This window comes from Saccopteryx bilineata, chromosome 12 (genome assembly GCF_036850765.1).
Source record: "Saccopteryx bilineata isolate mSacBil1 chromosome 12, mSacBil1_pri_phased_curated, whole genome shotgun sequence".
Taxonomy (NCBI): Eukaryota; Metazoa; Chordata; class Mammalia; order Chiroptera; family Emballonuridae; genus Saccopteryx; species Saccopteryx bilineata.
This window is the reverse complement of record NC_089501.1, coordinates 23286549-23302001: the sequence shown is the minus strand read 5'-3', so window position 1 is coordinate 23302001 and position 15453 is coordinate 23286549. Positions and strand designations below refer to the sequence as shown.

General features: G+C 37.7%; 1 protein-coding gene across 6 annotated transcripts in view; it reads left to right on the top strand.

The window, feature by feature from the left end:
- Positions 1 to 15453, top strand: part of ECHDC1 (ethylmalonyl-CoA decarboxylase 1) — a 51408-nt gene that overhangs the window by 12115 nt on the left and 23840 nt on the right. Inside the window, exons 1-3 of one of the 6 annotated variants that reach the window (XM_066248263.1) lie at positions 2324 to 3076; positions 6859 to 7080; positions 12018 to 12160. In XM_066248263.1, the coding sequence (XP_066104360.1) occupies positions 6861 to 7080; positions 12018 to 12160 (363 nt within the window). In that variant the 5' untranslated portion in view covers positions 2324 to 3076; positions 6859 to 6860. Of the gene's footprint in view, positions 1 to 2323; positions 3077 to 3268; positions 3584 to 3621; positions 4439 to 6858; positions 7081 to 12017; positions 12161 to 15453 lie in introns of those variants that run through there. The other 5 variants (XM_066248262.1, XM_066248267.1, XM_066248261.1 and 2 more) reach the window with 5 other exon arrangements.

Here is a 15453-nt window from a genome sequence, read left to right as displayed (position 1 = left end):
TTTCTCTGACTAAAAAAATAAAAATAAAATTTTTTCAAGTGTATAATCTAAGTATAGGCATCACATCCTTGTTTCTCAACATTTGACTTAAGGACCCCTCCTCAGAATCATGTATCTTGAAGTGGAGCCAGGAATCAACACATTTACCTAGCTCCTAAAGAGACTGCATGCCCAACGATGCTTGAGTAACTTTGATATTTGTCACAAAGAACAGGAATGCGTAAATATACTGCTCACAAAAATTAGAGGATATTTCGAAATGAATATGAAGTGATAGAAAAAGAAGCATTTGATTTTTTTAATTAAACAAGAAGATCAGAAAAGCAAACGACAAGTTAAAGAAAGTCGTTTGATTATGCAAGTGAGATGCAAAACCAACTTTTATTTCATTAGTGAAAATGCACTATACAAGAGGCTGAACGTGGAGTATTTCCACGTTTCCTTATCCCCTAATTTTTGTTAGCAGTGTACAAAATACACCTCTTCCTTCAGCCTAAAATGCTAACTTCCAACACTATGTTGACCATGCTCTATATGTTCTCATGGTATTATTATCTATTAATATTCTATTACATATTTACTATTTTAGTTCTTCATTATTCATCTCCCCCACTAAAAAAAACTATGTAATGCAGAATTTAAAAAGGGGTCTACAATGATGTAAAAATGGGAGCTAGAAATAGAAAGCTCACTTCAGTTGAGGTATTACTGCAAAAAATAATAATAGTAACAGGAAAACTTTCCTCAGGGAGAAAATAAAATATGCATATATCAATGAAAATGTCTATTCGGCCCACCTATAATCATTAAAAATAGATATAAACTTAAGATAATATTTTGTAATCTATAACAAAATATAATGTAATCTATAACATTACAAGAATAGCACAGAAGTCTTACCAACACTTAGGAGAAAAGAGGATTTTTTTTTTTCAAATAAAAGAGCAAATATCAGGTTAGCGTCAGGCCTGTCCTCTAGTAGAAAAAAAGAGTATGGTCTAGAGAAAAGGGAGAGGTTATGGCAATGGTTCTCAAAGTTTGCACCAGGGCACACTGGTGCACCCTAGAAGATTTCCAGGTGTGCCCTATGGTATTCCAGAGAAATATGTGCCTGTTGGGGACCAAAAAACCAAGAGGGTTTTTGGAGTTTAGATTTTTGGGGGACAGAGGTGTGAGGAATTGGCTGTAAGCTGACAGTCTGCCCAACTGCCCACCTCACTTGCCTGATTAGGTTGCAAAAGGCTGTTAAGCTGTGGTGCTAGATTGTTTACACTACCCCCATGTTCCCTGGAAAAGACTGGAAGCAAGTTTCTTCTATCCTTTGGTGTGAAGTTAAGATGATATGTATGGTGGGGTTTTTCTGCACTCAACACAAAAGTAAAAAGAGAGGAATGGAATTCTTCAATGTATTGAGAGGAAATGAGAGTTCGCCTTTCAAATATATGCCTAAACATTGAAGAAATCGCTAGGACACATCAGGCTCATGTTTCTCATAATCACAAGAATGAAAAAACTTAACACATTCGTGCCGGGACCTGCTGAATTTACTAAATCTTACTAAGGATGTATCTATATAATATAAAAAGATAACTTTTTTTGTTGTTTTTAAAATTTTTTTAACCCCCCCCTTTTTTTTTACAAATTCTAAAAAGCATAAAAAAATGTAACATAAAAATGTTTTTAATGTCAGAAGAAATTTAATTTTGTTGTATTTATTTTGTTTAATTACCATAAAAGCACGCTTGGACTTTATATATTTCTCTTTAATATTTGACTTTATTATAACATATTTATCATAAATTTGTATATAGTGCACCTACAGTTATTTGTAAGATTTTAAATGTGCCCTGACTTCAAAAAGGTTGAGAACCACTAGGTTACGGTCTAAGAATTGATCACTAGTCAATTGAAGTTCTTGTGGGAAAGCAAAAGACAATTTCAAATCTGCATAGCCTTTGAAAACCGACAAATGGGAAAAAATTTAAAAAGCAAACAACAAACCCCCCCCCACTAATTTTAAGCCCTTTTGTAACCAAATAAGAGGTAAACAAAATGAAGGGTTGAAGTAGGTCTATAAAACAACCAATGGTTTTTAAACATATGATTAAGTTTGAAGTAATTTAAATATGGTCTAGAAAATGAAATGCAACATTTGGAAAAATTAGTGAAAAAAAATGACCATAATGTAGAAAATTTTTGTAATGTAAAATAGGGCACAAATACCAGATTATATAATTAAAACAAAGAGAAAAGAAGATGGAAGAGAAAGTATAATAAATTATTTTACAAAGTAATGAGTAAACAAAAATTTTATACTTTGTGTTGGTAAAAACAAATACTTTGATGGAGATTCTTGGGAAAATTAAGTAACCGCGGTAGAATGAAAATCAGAATGTATAATTTTCAAAGCATTAATAAAAATATATGAAACGGTTCATATCACAAACTACAATTTGGAACATACATATTCACAAAGGAAAGAAAAGTAAGCACACATAGCACGTATAAGTTTCAAGCTATAAACAGTAAACACAGGTCTATGCAAGAAAATGAATATTTTTCTTTCATTCAGTTTCACTTATATTTTGGTGCTCCAGTTCTGCATGGATGGTGGGCAATTTTATTCCCAGATTTTAAGGGTTGTTCCTCCTTGTCCTAATGTTGTGGCAAAATTGTGAGGGAGGCTGACATAATCCTGCAAAGGCGGGCAGCCTAGTGCCTGCGAGAGAAATACATTGATTCGCGCTGACATTCACGCAACCTCGTGTGCTCGACCTCTTCCGGTTTTCTGAGGCCACATTTTCACTCAGGCCACATAAGGTGTTTTTTTTTTTTTGCCAATTTTGTGGGTACTCATCGACCCAAGTTCACGGCCATCAAATACTGTGGATCTTCTCTGTGGCCATTCAAGTTAGCATTTATCATTTCCATATTTCCGAAATTAACATCGGAGCCCGAAAATGAACGGGGTTGGGCAGCATCGCTGCACCAGCTCTGCGCCTGAGAGCCGAGAACGCGAAGCACGTACAGGAGGAGTCACGGGTCTCGGCTCCTCGGGACACCAGGCAGGACACAGGTAGACTCGAGGCGGCGGAGGGCGAGGCGCGGGGACCCGAGGCCTGGGGGGCCGGGAGAGGGGCGCGTCGGCGGCGAGGGCGCCGGGACCGAGGCGCGGGGAGCCGGAAGAGGGGCGCGTCGGGGGCGAGTGCGCAGGGAGCCGGAAGAGGGGCGCGTCGGAGCCGGAAGCGCGGGGAGCCGGCCGGAAGAGGGGCTCATGGGGTCGGGGAAGAAGGTCGCGCGGGGGGAGCGACGGCGGCGCGGGGAGCGGAAGGGAAGTCGCAGCTGGGGTCCCTCCAGGACTTTGGCCGTAGGGGCTGTACTTCAAGTGTCCTCTAGGAGAGAACGCGAGCACGACGCTGTGTCGCTGTATAATGGACTGTAGGGTTTTTCCATTTGAACTCTAAACCGGGCCGGGCCGGCCGGCGAGGCCGTAGCCGAGCCGCCCTGCAGCCCGCTGCCCTCTGCTGGGCGTGGGGACGCAGTGCCCAGCGCTGTCGCCGAACTTTACCTGATGAGAGAGCGGGTAGGAAAAACTCTTCAGAACGGGGAGAGAAATAGCTGGATTGGGAGACATTATTTCAACGCACTAATTTAAATTAGGAATACTTCCCAGGCCCCGTGTTAAGTATTATAATAAGTGACTAAAGAAAACAATTTAGCTGATGCAAACAAATGCAAAATGGGGCGAAAGGCCCAAAGCTCTTTTAGGACAAAGAATAAAGAAAAAGTAAACAGAAAACGTTCATTGGACTGGCTGGGGCCAAGGTCATCCTTGTGTGGATTGAGAAACCTAGAGTTGGCTTGGGGTTCGGAGATTTGGCTGACTCGTTATACTGCGTTTCCGAAACAGGCAGGATTTGTGGGATGGCCAAGTTTTCTGTTTTGGTTTGCTGATGTGTGGGTAATATTCCCAAGAGCCTTCATAATCGTTCTCACTACCTATGTATTAAATGTTCTTGCTTAAATAACATTTGCTTCGTACAACCAACTTTCCAACCAAAAGTACCTTGAGAGAAAATCTACATCGATCCCTTCTCACCCTGTTTTCCCTCACTTCCATGTCTGCAAGCCTACCTACTACTGTTTACCAACTAAATGCCTAGGCACTAATAAACTGGACTTGGACAGGAATAACAGAGGATCCCCCTCAGGGAAGACCTGTAACCCTCTAGGAAGAAATACGTTTTGGGGAAAGAGAAATTGTGAAACCTATGAGGGAAGGAGGGGCATAGTAATCAGGTCAAGCAGCTGACCTTTTCTTGAAATTTTACTGGTCTGACTTGAAAGAGGAATGTGTTAACAGTCTGGTGGGGCACAGGCAGTGATCTTGTTCCAGTAAGAGAAACCAGCTTGCAAGGAGGAATGGAGTCTGAACAGGGTGAGTGGTGGGAATAATAAGTAAGGTGGTTAGTTGTGGACAGATATTTAAGCCTCTTACGTATTATGGATTCTTAAGCTTTGTAGACCAAATTATTATTGGCAGTATCCTTTGACAGGCACTTCTTTCTGCACTGCTAATGCTTTCCTGAAGTTAAATATACTGGGAAGGTTTGGTTAGGGAAGTAGTTACAGGAGAGTGTGATTGAGAGTTAGTAAAGAATATAAATAAGTACAGACAGGGTTTTACGTAGAAGCGTTTTAAAGGAGATAACCCGGAGTTACCCTGAGGAAGACAAAGTGTAACAGGCAAGGGCTCACATATACAGAGGCTTGGAATGAAGAGAAAACCTGAATGATATAAGGGACTGAAGTTAATTTGGACTGTGTGTGGACTGGATGTGTGTGACATGTAATGAAGCTTGGAAGGTAATGAAGCTGTTATCCCACAATAATCATTTAAAAAGCTAATGATTTCATAAACTATACTCCATAATTTTTTTGTTTACATTTTTGTTCTATCGTCAACAGAATATTGTAGAAAACATAGACAAATTTATTTATTTTCTTTTTTTCCAAGTGAGAGGAGGGGAGATAGGCAGACTCCCACATGCACCCCGACTAGATCCACCCAGTACTCCCTCCCCCTGGGGCTGATGCTCTCCCCATCTAGGGCCATACTCGCAACTGAGCTATTTTTAGTACCTGAGGCAGAAGCTCCACCAACCATCCTCAGTGCCTGGGGCCAACATGCTAAAACCAATTGAGCAATGGCTATGGGAGAGGAAGAGAGAGAGAGAGAGAGAGAGAGAGAGAGAGAAGGGATGGAGAAGTATATGTTCACTTCTCCTGTGTGCCCTGACTTGGAATTGAACTTGGGATGTCCATATGCTGGGCTGACGCTCTACCACTAAGCCAACTGGCCAGGGCCTAGGCATATTTATGTTTTAAAGCAGTCATCCAAGTCCTTACCAGGTTTCTTTGGCACATTTTTTTTATACTGAAATAGTCAATTAGGAAAAGATCAACACCTCAACCACAGATTAATTTTCTATTGAGCTGTCTCTTATATATCTGATATATTACCAGGGGGAAAATATGCCTAGAACATACTCCAGAAAAAAGCAAGCTTGTCCATATTAGAGAGGGGGAGAGAGAGTGATATGGAGATAGAACCTTTATACTATAAGTACACATAATGGATGTCAGAAACAGTTGAAATCAGACAAAAGAATATACTAGATCATTCAAGTTATTTAAATTTCAAAACAGGCAATAACATAATTTTGGATATTAGAAGTCAAGATCATTGTTACCCTCATTTGAAGTGGTGATTAAAAGGTGGCATGACAAACCTGGGATTCATGTTATTTATGAATGCTATTAAGTGTGTTCACCTTGTAAGTTCATTGAATTGTATATTTTTCTGAATGTATGTTTTATGGCAACAACAATGCCTAAGACAAAAAATTCTTTGGGCAGAGTTGAGATTACCCAGGATGCATACATAAAATAAGAAGATTGTCAAAACCCTGGGGAACGCAGAAACCACACACATGCACATTTCTATTCCCCCCCCCCCCCCATTTTCCTCAGGATCTCTTCCAGTTTCTTCTGTGAAAACATGACAGAAAGTAAGGATAATGCTAAGAATGGGATTGCTCTTATAACATTTATGCATTCAGACTGTTTCTAAGTGGACATTTGGACTGATTGTTGTCTTAAATTTTGGAAAAGCTGGAGTTGGAAAGAAGGATCATGAGAAAGACTACCTAGAGGCAGGAGATGCTGCTGAATACACAACAGCAACATTCTTCTAAACCAGGGGTCCCCAATCTACGGCCCGCGGGCCGCATGTGGCCCCCTGAGGCCATTTATCCCCCCCCCCCCCCGCACACCCGGAAGGGGCACCTTTTTCATTGGTGGTCAGTGAGAGGAGCATAGTTCCCATTGAAATACTGGTCAGTTTGTTGATTTAAGTTTACTTGTTCTCTATTTTAAATATTGTATTCGTTCCCATTTTGTTTTTTTACTTTAAAATAAGATATGTGTAGTGTGCATAGGGATTTGTTCATAGTTTTTTTATAGTCCAGCCCTCCAATGGTCTGAGGGACAGTGAACTGGCCCCCTGTGTAAAAAGTTTGGGGACCCCTGTTCTAAACCTTCCTAGTGTATTAGGTCCCAGTAAATGCACTATATGCCATCATCTCTCAATGGTTCACTGAAATGATATACTTTGTGAATTATTTGGTTTGAGGAATGGGGGAAAAGAAAGGAATTCCATACTGACCATCTCTTCAAAGAGTGTTTTTAGAAGTAGGGAAGTACTCCCAATTAAACAGAAAGACCTATTAACAAAAAACTACTACAAAAAAAGTGGATGTTCATCTGGACTACTGTGTACTTATGTCTCTTTTCCAGAAATGGCAAGAAGTCTTTTGAAGACATCATCTATGTCTATAAGGAAAATCCTTCTACATCAAACGGGATTGTCACTCTATAATACTTCTCATGGCTTCCATGAGGAAGAAGTTAAAAAAAAACTAAAGCAGTTTCCTGGTGGATCCATTGACCTTCAGAAGGAAGACAGTGGCATTGGCATTCTTACTCTGAACAATCCAAGTAAAAGGAATGCCTTTTCTGGTATAGAGAGCTTTCTTTTGTTTGTTAAAGAATGACTCTTAATCTAATCTGCTATTACATGACTCTTATCCTTACTCTGGTGATATAATTCTTGAAAGTCATGGTACTCTGTAAAACACCAAAACAAAACAATACTATCACATGAACCAGGAACATTTTTAATATTTTTTAAAAAAAATCCATGAATTCAGATGTTGATGAAAAGGAAACTGTCACATTAATCTTGATTATTTTGTCCACTGAAATTTATTATTTTAACAACTTGATTTGTTTATGTTCAGCTAATGTCCCCCTGCAGACAAAGGAAAGGTAGTTTCAAAGATTTTTAAATGCTAAAGAGAAAAGCTATAAATAAAAATAAGTTACTGTTTAGCTTCTTTTGTGTGTGTGTGTGTGTGTGTGTGTGAATTGAAATAAGGATGATTTTAACTGTGTCATTCCAATAATGAGAGAAAACACTGCACTTGTCTATTTGTTGCTCCTTTCCTTACTGGTAGATATTATACCTTCTATTTGCTAGGCAGCACTCTTGGTATATAAGAATTTTATATTTAAGAGGCCTGAATGTCGAGAACATATGGTAACTTGTAATTTTATGCCAAAGCTCAAATTTGAATTATGCTACCATGATGTTATTTATGCAAGAGATAATGAGTGTAATTGCTGACTACCAAGCCCTTGTATTTCAAGGTAATTTTTGGCAATTTCTCTATTTGCCATTTATGTACTTCGTGGGGGTAAATTATATGCTGTAGTAGTATTTGAAATATTGGGCTCAAAAATATCTCAGTACATTTTCATGTATCTAGTATATAAATAATTATATCTATAGACATAATTCAAAAGACTGTAAACTGTAAATTATCAATGATTTGTCTTTAAACCAAAGATGACTTTTCTTTCCACTCAGCATAATTCAGAGAAGTCTCTATTAGTGTTAACAGAAATATAATGCAAAACACAAATGTCAACCACATCTGTAATTAAATATTTTGTATTAGCTAGAGTTTTAAAAGAAGGTAAAATTAATTTTAGTAAAACTTTTATCTAACCCATTATATTCAAAATATTTCAACATGTGACTGATATAAAAAATGAAGAGGCATTTTTCTTTTTTCTTTTTAATACCAGGTCTTTAAAATCTGGTATATATTTTAACCTTACAGCACATTTCAGTTTAGACTAGGCGTGTTTCAAGTATTTAATAGTAGTTACATGTGGTGGAGGCTACTTTATTAGACAGTGCAGTTTCTTAGCTTCAATGAGTTCAGAGAAAAAAAGCCTAGGAAATTAATATTAGTCTATAAAAACTAAAATTAGAAAGGCAAGACTTCTCTAAAGAATTGGATTAATAGTTTTAATTTACTACTGAATAGCTACAAATAACATATTAGTAAAACTTTTTATTTAAATGTTAATTTGATGCCTAGTATTTAAAACTAATACAAACAGAGCTACATTAATGTGTATAATGGTGTTTTGTAGGGTTGGCAGATGATGAGTGAACCCCTATCACATAGCCCCCAAACCCTTGTTTGAAAATCACCCAGCCAGATTCTCTTCAAGGTCCCTTCCAACTCTTAACATGTATTTTACAAAGTCAAAAAGATGAGTGCAAAATTAACCACTGGTATAGATTTCTCATATTCAAGGCTAGCATTATTTTTTTTTGAAGCTTAGATTCTAGGGATAATTGAAGGTCCATATTTATTTATATAGATTCAGTCCCTTTCTGTAAAATGTATTAGACTGTAAATATTTTGAGAGCAAGAACTATTAAACCATTTAGGACAGAGATAGTCAACCTTTTTATACCTACCGCCCACTTTTGTATCTCTGTTAGTAGTAAAATTTTCTAACCGCCCACTGGTTCCATAGTAATGGTGATTTATAAAGTAGGGAAGTAACTTTACTTTATAAAATTTATAAAGCAGAGTTACAGCAAGTTAAAGCATATAATAATAATTACTTACCAAGTACTTTATGTCAGATTTTCACTAAGTTTGGCAGAATAAATTTATAAAACAACTTACTATAGTTAAATCTATCTTTTTATTTATACTTTGGTTGCTCCACTACTGCCCACCATGAAAGCTGGAATGCCCACTAGTGGGTGGCAGGGACCAGGTTGACTACCACTGATTTAGGACATACTTAGGCAGGTCTGCTGTTTCATCTTGGACAGTAGTAGTCAGCCTCCACCAACACCTGTTTGTTGATTTATTGATGATAGTCATTCTGACAGGTGTGAGGAGATAATGTGATTGTGGTTTCCATTTGCATTTCTTTGATGATTAGTGATGTTGAACATATTTTCATATATCTATTGCCCATCTGTATGCCACTTTGGAGAAATGTCTATTTAGGTCCTTTACCCATTTTTTAATTGGATTGTTTTTGTGGTGTTTAGTTTTATAAGTTCATTATGAATTTTGGATTTTGGCCCTGGCTGGTTGGCTCAATGGTAGAGCATTGGCCTGGCGTGTGGATGTCCCAGGTTTGATTCCTGGTCAGGGCACACAAGAGAAGTGCCCATCTGCTTCTTTAGCCCTCCCCTTCTCACTTTTCTCTCTCTCTCTCTTCCCCTCTTGAGCCATGGCCTGATTAGAGCGAGTTGGCCCCGGCACAGTTGTTTCTTGTATGTTTTCCACCTCAGGCACTAAAAAATGGCTCTGGTTGTGTAAAGCCAGTAGCCCGGGCCACCATCATAGCCGTCTGGCCCATGCAGGTTTGCATTAGATTCGGACAGACCATAATGAAACAATGGAGCCAAGAACTGGTGGGCCCTTAGCTTTAATCCTAGCTTGTACCTGGCTGGGCTCCAAAACCCACTCATTCAGTGCTCACAAAGCTACCGACTTATCTGAGTTTCCTAGAATCAAAGGTTTCTAGCTCACCAGCCTTATTCACCTCTGTTCCCCATCTCCTTCTCTCTGCAAAAACTGGTTTTTCCTTCAACACTCCACCATCTTGGCTGCTTCTCCTGGCCTCCTCCACGTGGCCTCTCTCTGCTCTCCTCACTGCTTTCTCCTCTAATGCTAATCTCAGAAACCAAGAGAACAAGTTTCTGGTCTGCCCCACTTTATAGTGCAGAAATCAAAACCTTTAATCCAATATACAAAATAGGGAAGTCTCTAATACAAAGTCACTTATCTGAGGCATGGGATTGTACCACTCCATATCAAAAAGGGTGGGTAAGGCTTAGTCCTAAAACCAAGCCCCAGGCTACAAGAATCCTGCCTGCCCATAACCCACCCCCAACACACATTAATATTACCTGGGCGATGGGCTTCCACGTGGGCAGCGCCATCTTTAACAAAGTGAGCATAATATATTTTATCTGTCCAACAGTTTGCAACAGAGTAAGGGCCACAGATGGGCAGAGCATTGCCCCCTAGTGGGCTTCCCAGGTGGATACTGATCAGGGTGCATGTGGGAGTCAGTCTCTGCCACCCCTCTTCTCACTAAAAAAATTTTTAAAAATAATAACAATTTTTAGATATTAACCCCCTACCAGATGTATCATGGGCATATATATTCTCCCATTCAATGGGTTGGGTTTTCTTTATTGTGCAAAACTTTTTAGTTTGATATATTCTCATTTGTTTATTTTTCTTTTGTTTCCCTTGCTGAAGGAGATATAGCAGAAAAATATTGCTATGAGAAATTTCTGAGATTTTATTGTTTCTGTTTTCTTTTACGATTTTTATGGTTTCAAGTCTAACATTTAAGTCTTTAATCCATTTTGAGTTTATTCTTGTATGTGGTGTAAAAAGGTGATTTAGTTTCATTTATTTTTCACATGTTCTGTCCAATTTTCCCAACACCATTAATTGAATAGACTTTCTTTACCTCATTGTATTTTCTTTCCTCCTTTGTCAAATATTAATTGACCATAAAGGCATGGGTTTATTTCTGGGCTCTCTTTTCTGTTCCATTGACCTACATGTCTTTTTTATGCCAGTACAAAGCTTTTTTGATTATTATGGCCTTGTAGTATAATTTGATGTCAAGTAGCATGATTCCTCCAACTTTGTTCTTCTTTCTCAAGATTGCTGTGGCTATTCAGAGTCTTTGTAGTTCCATATAAATTTTTGGAATATCTGTCCTGGTTCTGTGAGATATACCATTCTAATCTTGATAAGAATTGTATCTATAGATTGCTTTTGGTAGGATTGACATTTTAATGATGTCTTCCTATCCATGAATATGGTATATGCTTTCACTTACTTATCTATTCTTCAATGTTCTTCCTCCATGTCTTACAATTTTATAAGTATAGTGATTTTACATTCTTGATTAAATTTATTCTTACCTATTTAATTTTTTATGCAATTGTAAATAAGGTTGTTTTTTAAATTTATTTTTCTGATAGTTTATTTTGGTGTATAGAAATGCAATTGATTTAAGTAGGGTAGAAATATTACCTCTTTGCATACTGTATGCCCTATATATCATAAGATCTCATAGTCTTATGGTAGGCAGTACTACATTTGAGTTATGGATATAGGCATAACTTTTGTTATGAGCTTGATGACTGAGAAACTGAATGTATACTGCTATGAAGTCAGACTTGTATTTCATTTTTACCCTAAGTAAAATTTTTTTCTTAAAACCATATTACATAGTGTTAATTCCAGTGTTCCCATTCCTGGGACATTTATGATGTATTCTCATTTTTCTACATAACCATACATTTGTTTGGTTTCTTAATTAAAATAGAGTGATCACTAAAAATTGTAAACTTTTAAAACAGGGACTGTTATGTATACCATTTCTGTATATACTTTGTAGTACCAACACTATAGGTATTTGATATTCAGTACGTATTTGTAAAATATGTGACTTAAGAGTCTTGTTTGACACCTTATGGTTTCTCAATTATTTCTCCTTTTCCAGTTGCATAACTTTTTGTGATTTATCCTCCCCTCTGGCAGGTGTTATGATGCTACAACTTTTGGAAAAAGTGACTGAATTGGAAAATTGGACAGAGGGGAAAGGTCTCATTGTTCATGGGGCAAAAAATACTTTCTGCTCAGGATCTGATCTGAGGGCTGTGAAAGCACTAGCAACTCCAGAGGCAAGTCTATATGTATTATATACTAGGTTATACATGTTTTTCAGACATCTATGGCTGAGATATTTGTTTTACATATATGGTTATTATGATGACAACTATTCTTTAATAGATTTCCAAGGATTAGAGTGTTCATTTTGCTTCTTATAGATAAGGTTGCAACAGTGCAATAACCAAAGTATATTATTAAATCCAGGAAGAATTTGAATTTTTTTAAGCGGAAGCCCCTAGCATCTCCTGGTAAGGAATTTCACATGAAGTATATCTAGCATGGCTTTGGCACATAGTAACAAATGATAACAATTAAAAAATTTGCTTTGAGTTATTACCCTGATAGAAGAAGAATCCTAATATCTTCCATTATCAGTCCTCCAATGCTGCGAACCAGCACAGCTAGTAATTTCAGGTTCTGAGTAGGAACGGTGCAGAATGAAGAAAATAAGCTTAAAGAGAAAAAAGATGCGATCAGGAGGTCTCTTTGCAACGCAAAAGATAGCTTGCAAAAATCCAAGAGCCCCTGGCTGCTTTATCATATAGCCATATGCAAATAAGGAAGTCTCCGATACAAAGTCACACATCTCCAAGTCTCACATCTCCAAGGCAACCCAAGAAATCTCCCAAGTGTAGAAACCTTCCACCCTGCATAACTGAAATTAACCAACATGAGAACAAGCAAAGGGTCAGAGGAAGGGCATGTAAATTGCTTCTAGCAACTTAAGCAGGCAAGCGAAATGGGGGATGAGATGAGTGCAAATAGCTTCATAGCCAATATGGAGGTGTGGAGAACTTAGCCTTTGGCCAAGCCTCAAACTGCAAGGACTTTGCCAATTTGCAGTCCCCTACACTCCAAAAAACCTCGTTTTCTTGAATTTCGCCTTCCACTGACAACCCCTAGGCCAAAAACAAACAATGAGAGAGAAAGAGAGAGAGAAAGAGAAAGAAATGAAAAAGAAGGAAGTAGTGTATGTGTTAAATTTAATTGTAGATGTGGGCTGTATTTAGGTAATAATGTTTTAATGGTATTACATAACTCTTACACCACTCTACTTAGTTTATAATCTCTGCGTACATAAATATGTGAGGAAAGAGTTCTCTCTTGGTAATTTTGATAGACTTGGATTTGAATGCTGGTTTCAACACTTTCTGGCTAACTTATTAGGCAATCACTTAATCTTATATTATTCTAAGTCTTATTTTCCTAATCTATAAATGAGAATTAAATATTCCACAGAACAATTGTGAGGATTTAGGTTAATGTATATGAGGTGCACATTAGCACAGTTTCTGAAAAATGTATCTTTTTATTTCAAAGATCTTGATACTAAGAAATATAAGGTCTACCGGAAAGTTCTGTCCATTTTTGGAATAAAACAAAATATAAATTTTTCTTACTGTCAATAAACTTTATTAAATAATATAATGCCATTATTATTAATGATTTCTTGCCAGCATGAGGGCAATTTGTATATCCCATTTTTGAAAAATGTTTATCTTTTGATGCGAAAAATTGAACCAGTGCTTGTTTGATATCTTCTTCATTTTTAAATTTTTTACCCTTCAAAAAATTTTGTAAGGACAAAAACAAGTGCTAGTCGGAGGGTGCTAAATCCGAGGAATTTGGTGGATGCGACAGACATGCTTCTGTAGCATTTCTTCCTTGTTGAAATTTGTAAAAATTACAGTGGCATAAATGAACTTTATCAGTAGCCATGGGTACACTATAGCTTCACACATAAGACTAAGGTGAATCAACTTTGTTTTAGTTAATTTGCTACGTCAGTATGTATACATTAAGTGATAAAAATAGAGAGGCACACATGCGCCAAATAAACGTGCTTATGTGTTGAAACTTGTTGTGATAGAAACAGACACAACTTTCTGGTAGACCTTATATTATCCATGAGATGATTGATAATTTACTAGACTTAAATATGTAATGTGTTCAAATAGTTAGTGAATGTCTGGATTCTTGTCCAAGCTTTACTACAATAATAATGAAATATTTGACCTGCAAGTCATTTGACAATAATTTTTCATCTCTACCATGATTGTATTGCTAGGCATCTTACATTGTTCACAAAAGACACTGTAAAGATAGAATGAGATAATTGATTATTTTGGGTCTCATATAAGTCAGGTAGGAAAGCATCCCTAAAATTTTAGTGAAAGGTTATTTTGCTTTTGTAAAGCCAGTAGCCGCGGCCACCATCACAGCTGCCTGGCCTGTGCAGGTTTGCATTTGATTCTGACAGACGGTAATGAAACAACAGAGCTAAGAACTGATGGGCCATTTACCTTTAATCCTAGCTTGCACCTGGTGGGCAAGAAATATACACAGTGGGAAAACACTTCCCTTTCCATTCAGGGCTCCGCAAGCCACTGACCTATCTGAGTTTCCTAGAATCAAAGGTTTCTACCTCACCAGCCTTATTCACCTCTGTTCCCCTTCTCCTTCTCTCTGTATAAACTCTTCACAAACTGGCTTCTCCTTCAGCACTCTGCCGTCTTGGCTGCTTCTCCTTGCAATGCTAATTTGAGGAACCAAGAGTGAGCGAGCCCCAGGTCTGCCCCACTTTATAGTATAGAAATCAAAACCTTTAAGCCAATATACAAACAAGGAAGTCTCTGATACAAAGTCACTTATCTGAGGCATAAATGGGATTCCTCATGAGAGTGTAGCACCCTACATCATGCAACAGTCAAGGGTGCGAGGAAAAGCTTAGCTTTGAAAAGATCTTAATATTAAAAGGGCGGGAAAGGCTTAGTCTTAAAACTGAGCCTTAGGCCATAATGACTTTGCAGGCTTACTGCCTGTCTCCCACAGCCAATGCAAACTATAAGCAAGCAAACATACATATCATATTTGCAAACTTATTTGACCCACAGCTTTCGTCCAGTTAGTAGGTAGTTTTTATATCTTTAGATCACGCTGCCAGGATTTTCCCCCTATGTATGTATATAAAAGCTACAGGGGGTCCTCAGGTTACAACAGTTCCATTCCTACAACAGTGATATACCTCAAATTTTGGTATAAGTCAAAACACACCCTAGCCTAAGCCACTACCTATCTTCACACGGTTGTAAAATCATAATCTAGAACATAAAAACACAACCGAGCCACAGAAAAAGGGAAAGGACATAAATATACTGTACTGTACACTGTACTGTGTATTCTGCCACGTGCAACCAAACTAGTTCGCCCATGTAGCCCGGAAGTATGATGCTAAGGACAGAAGCTGAAGCACTCATGTCTCAATTTTTTTAAAACTTTTTATGGGAGTGAGCGTCATAAACTA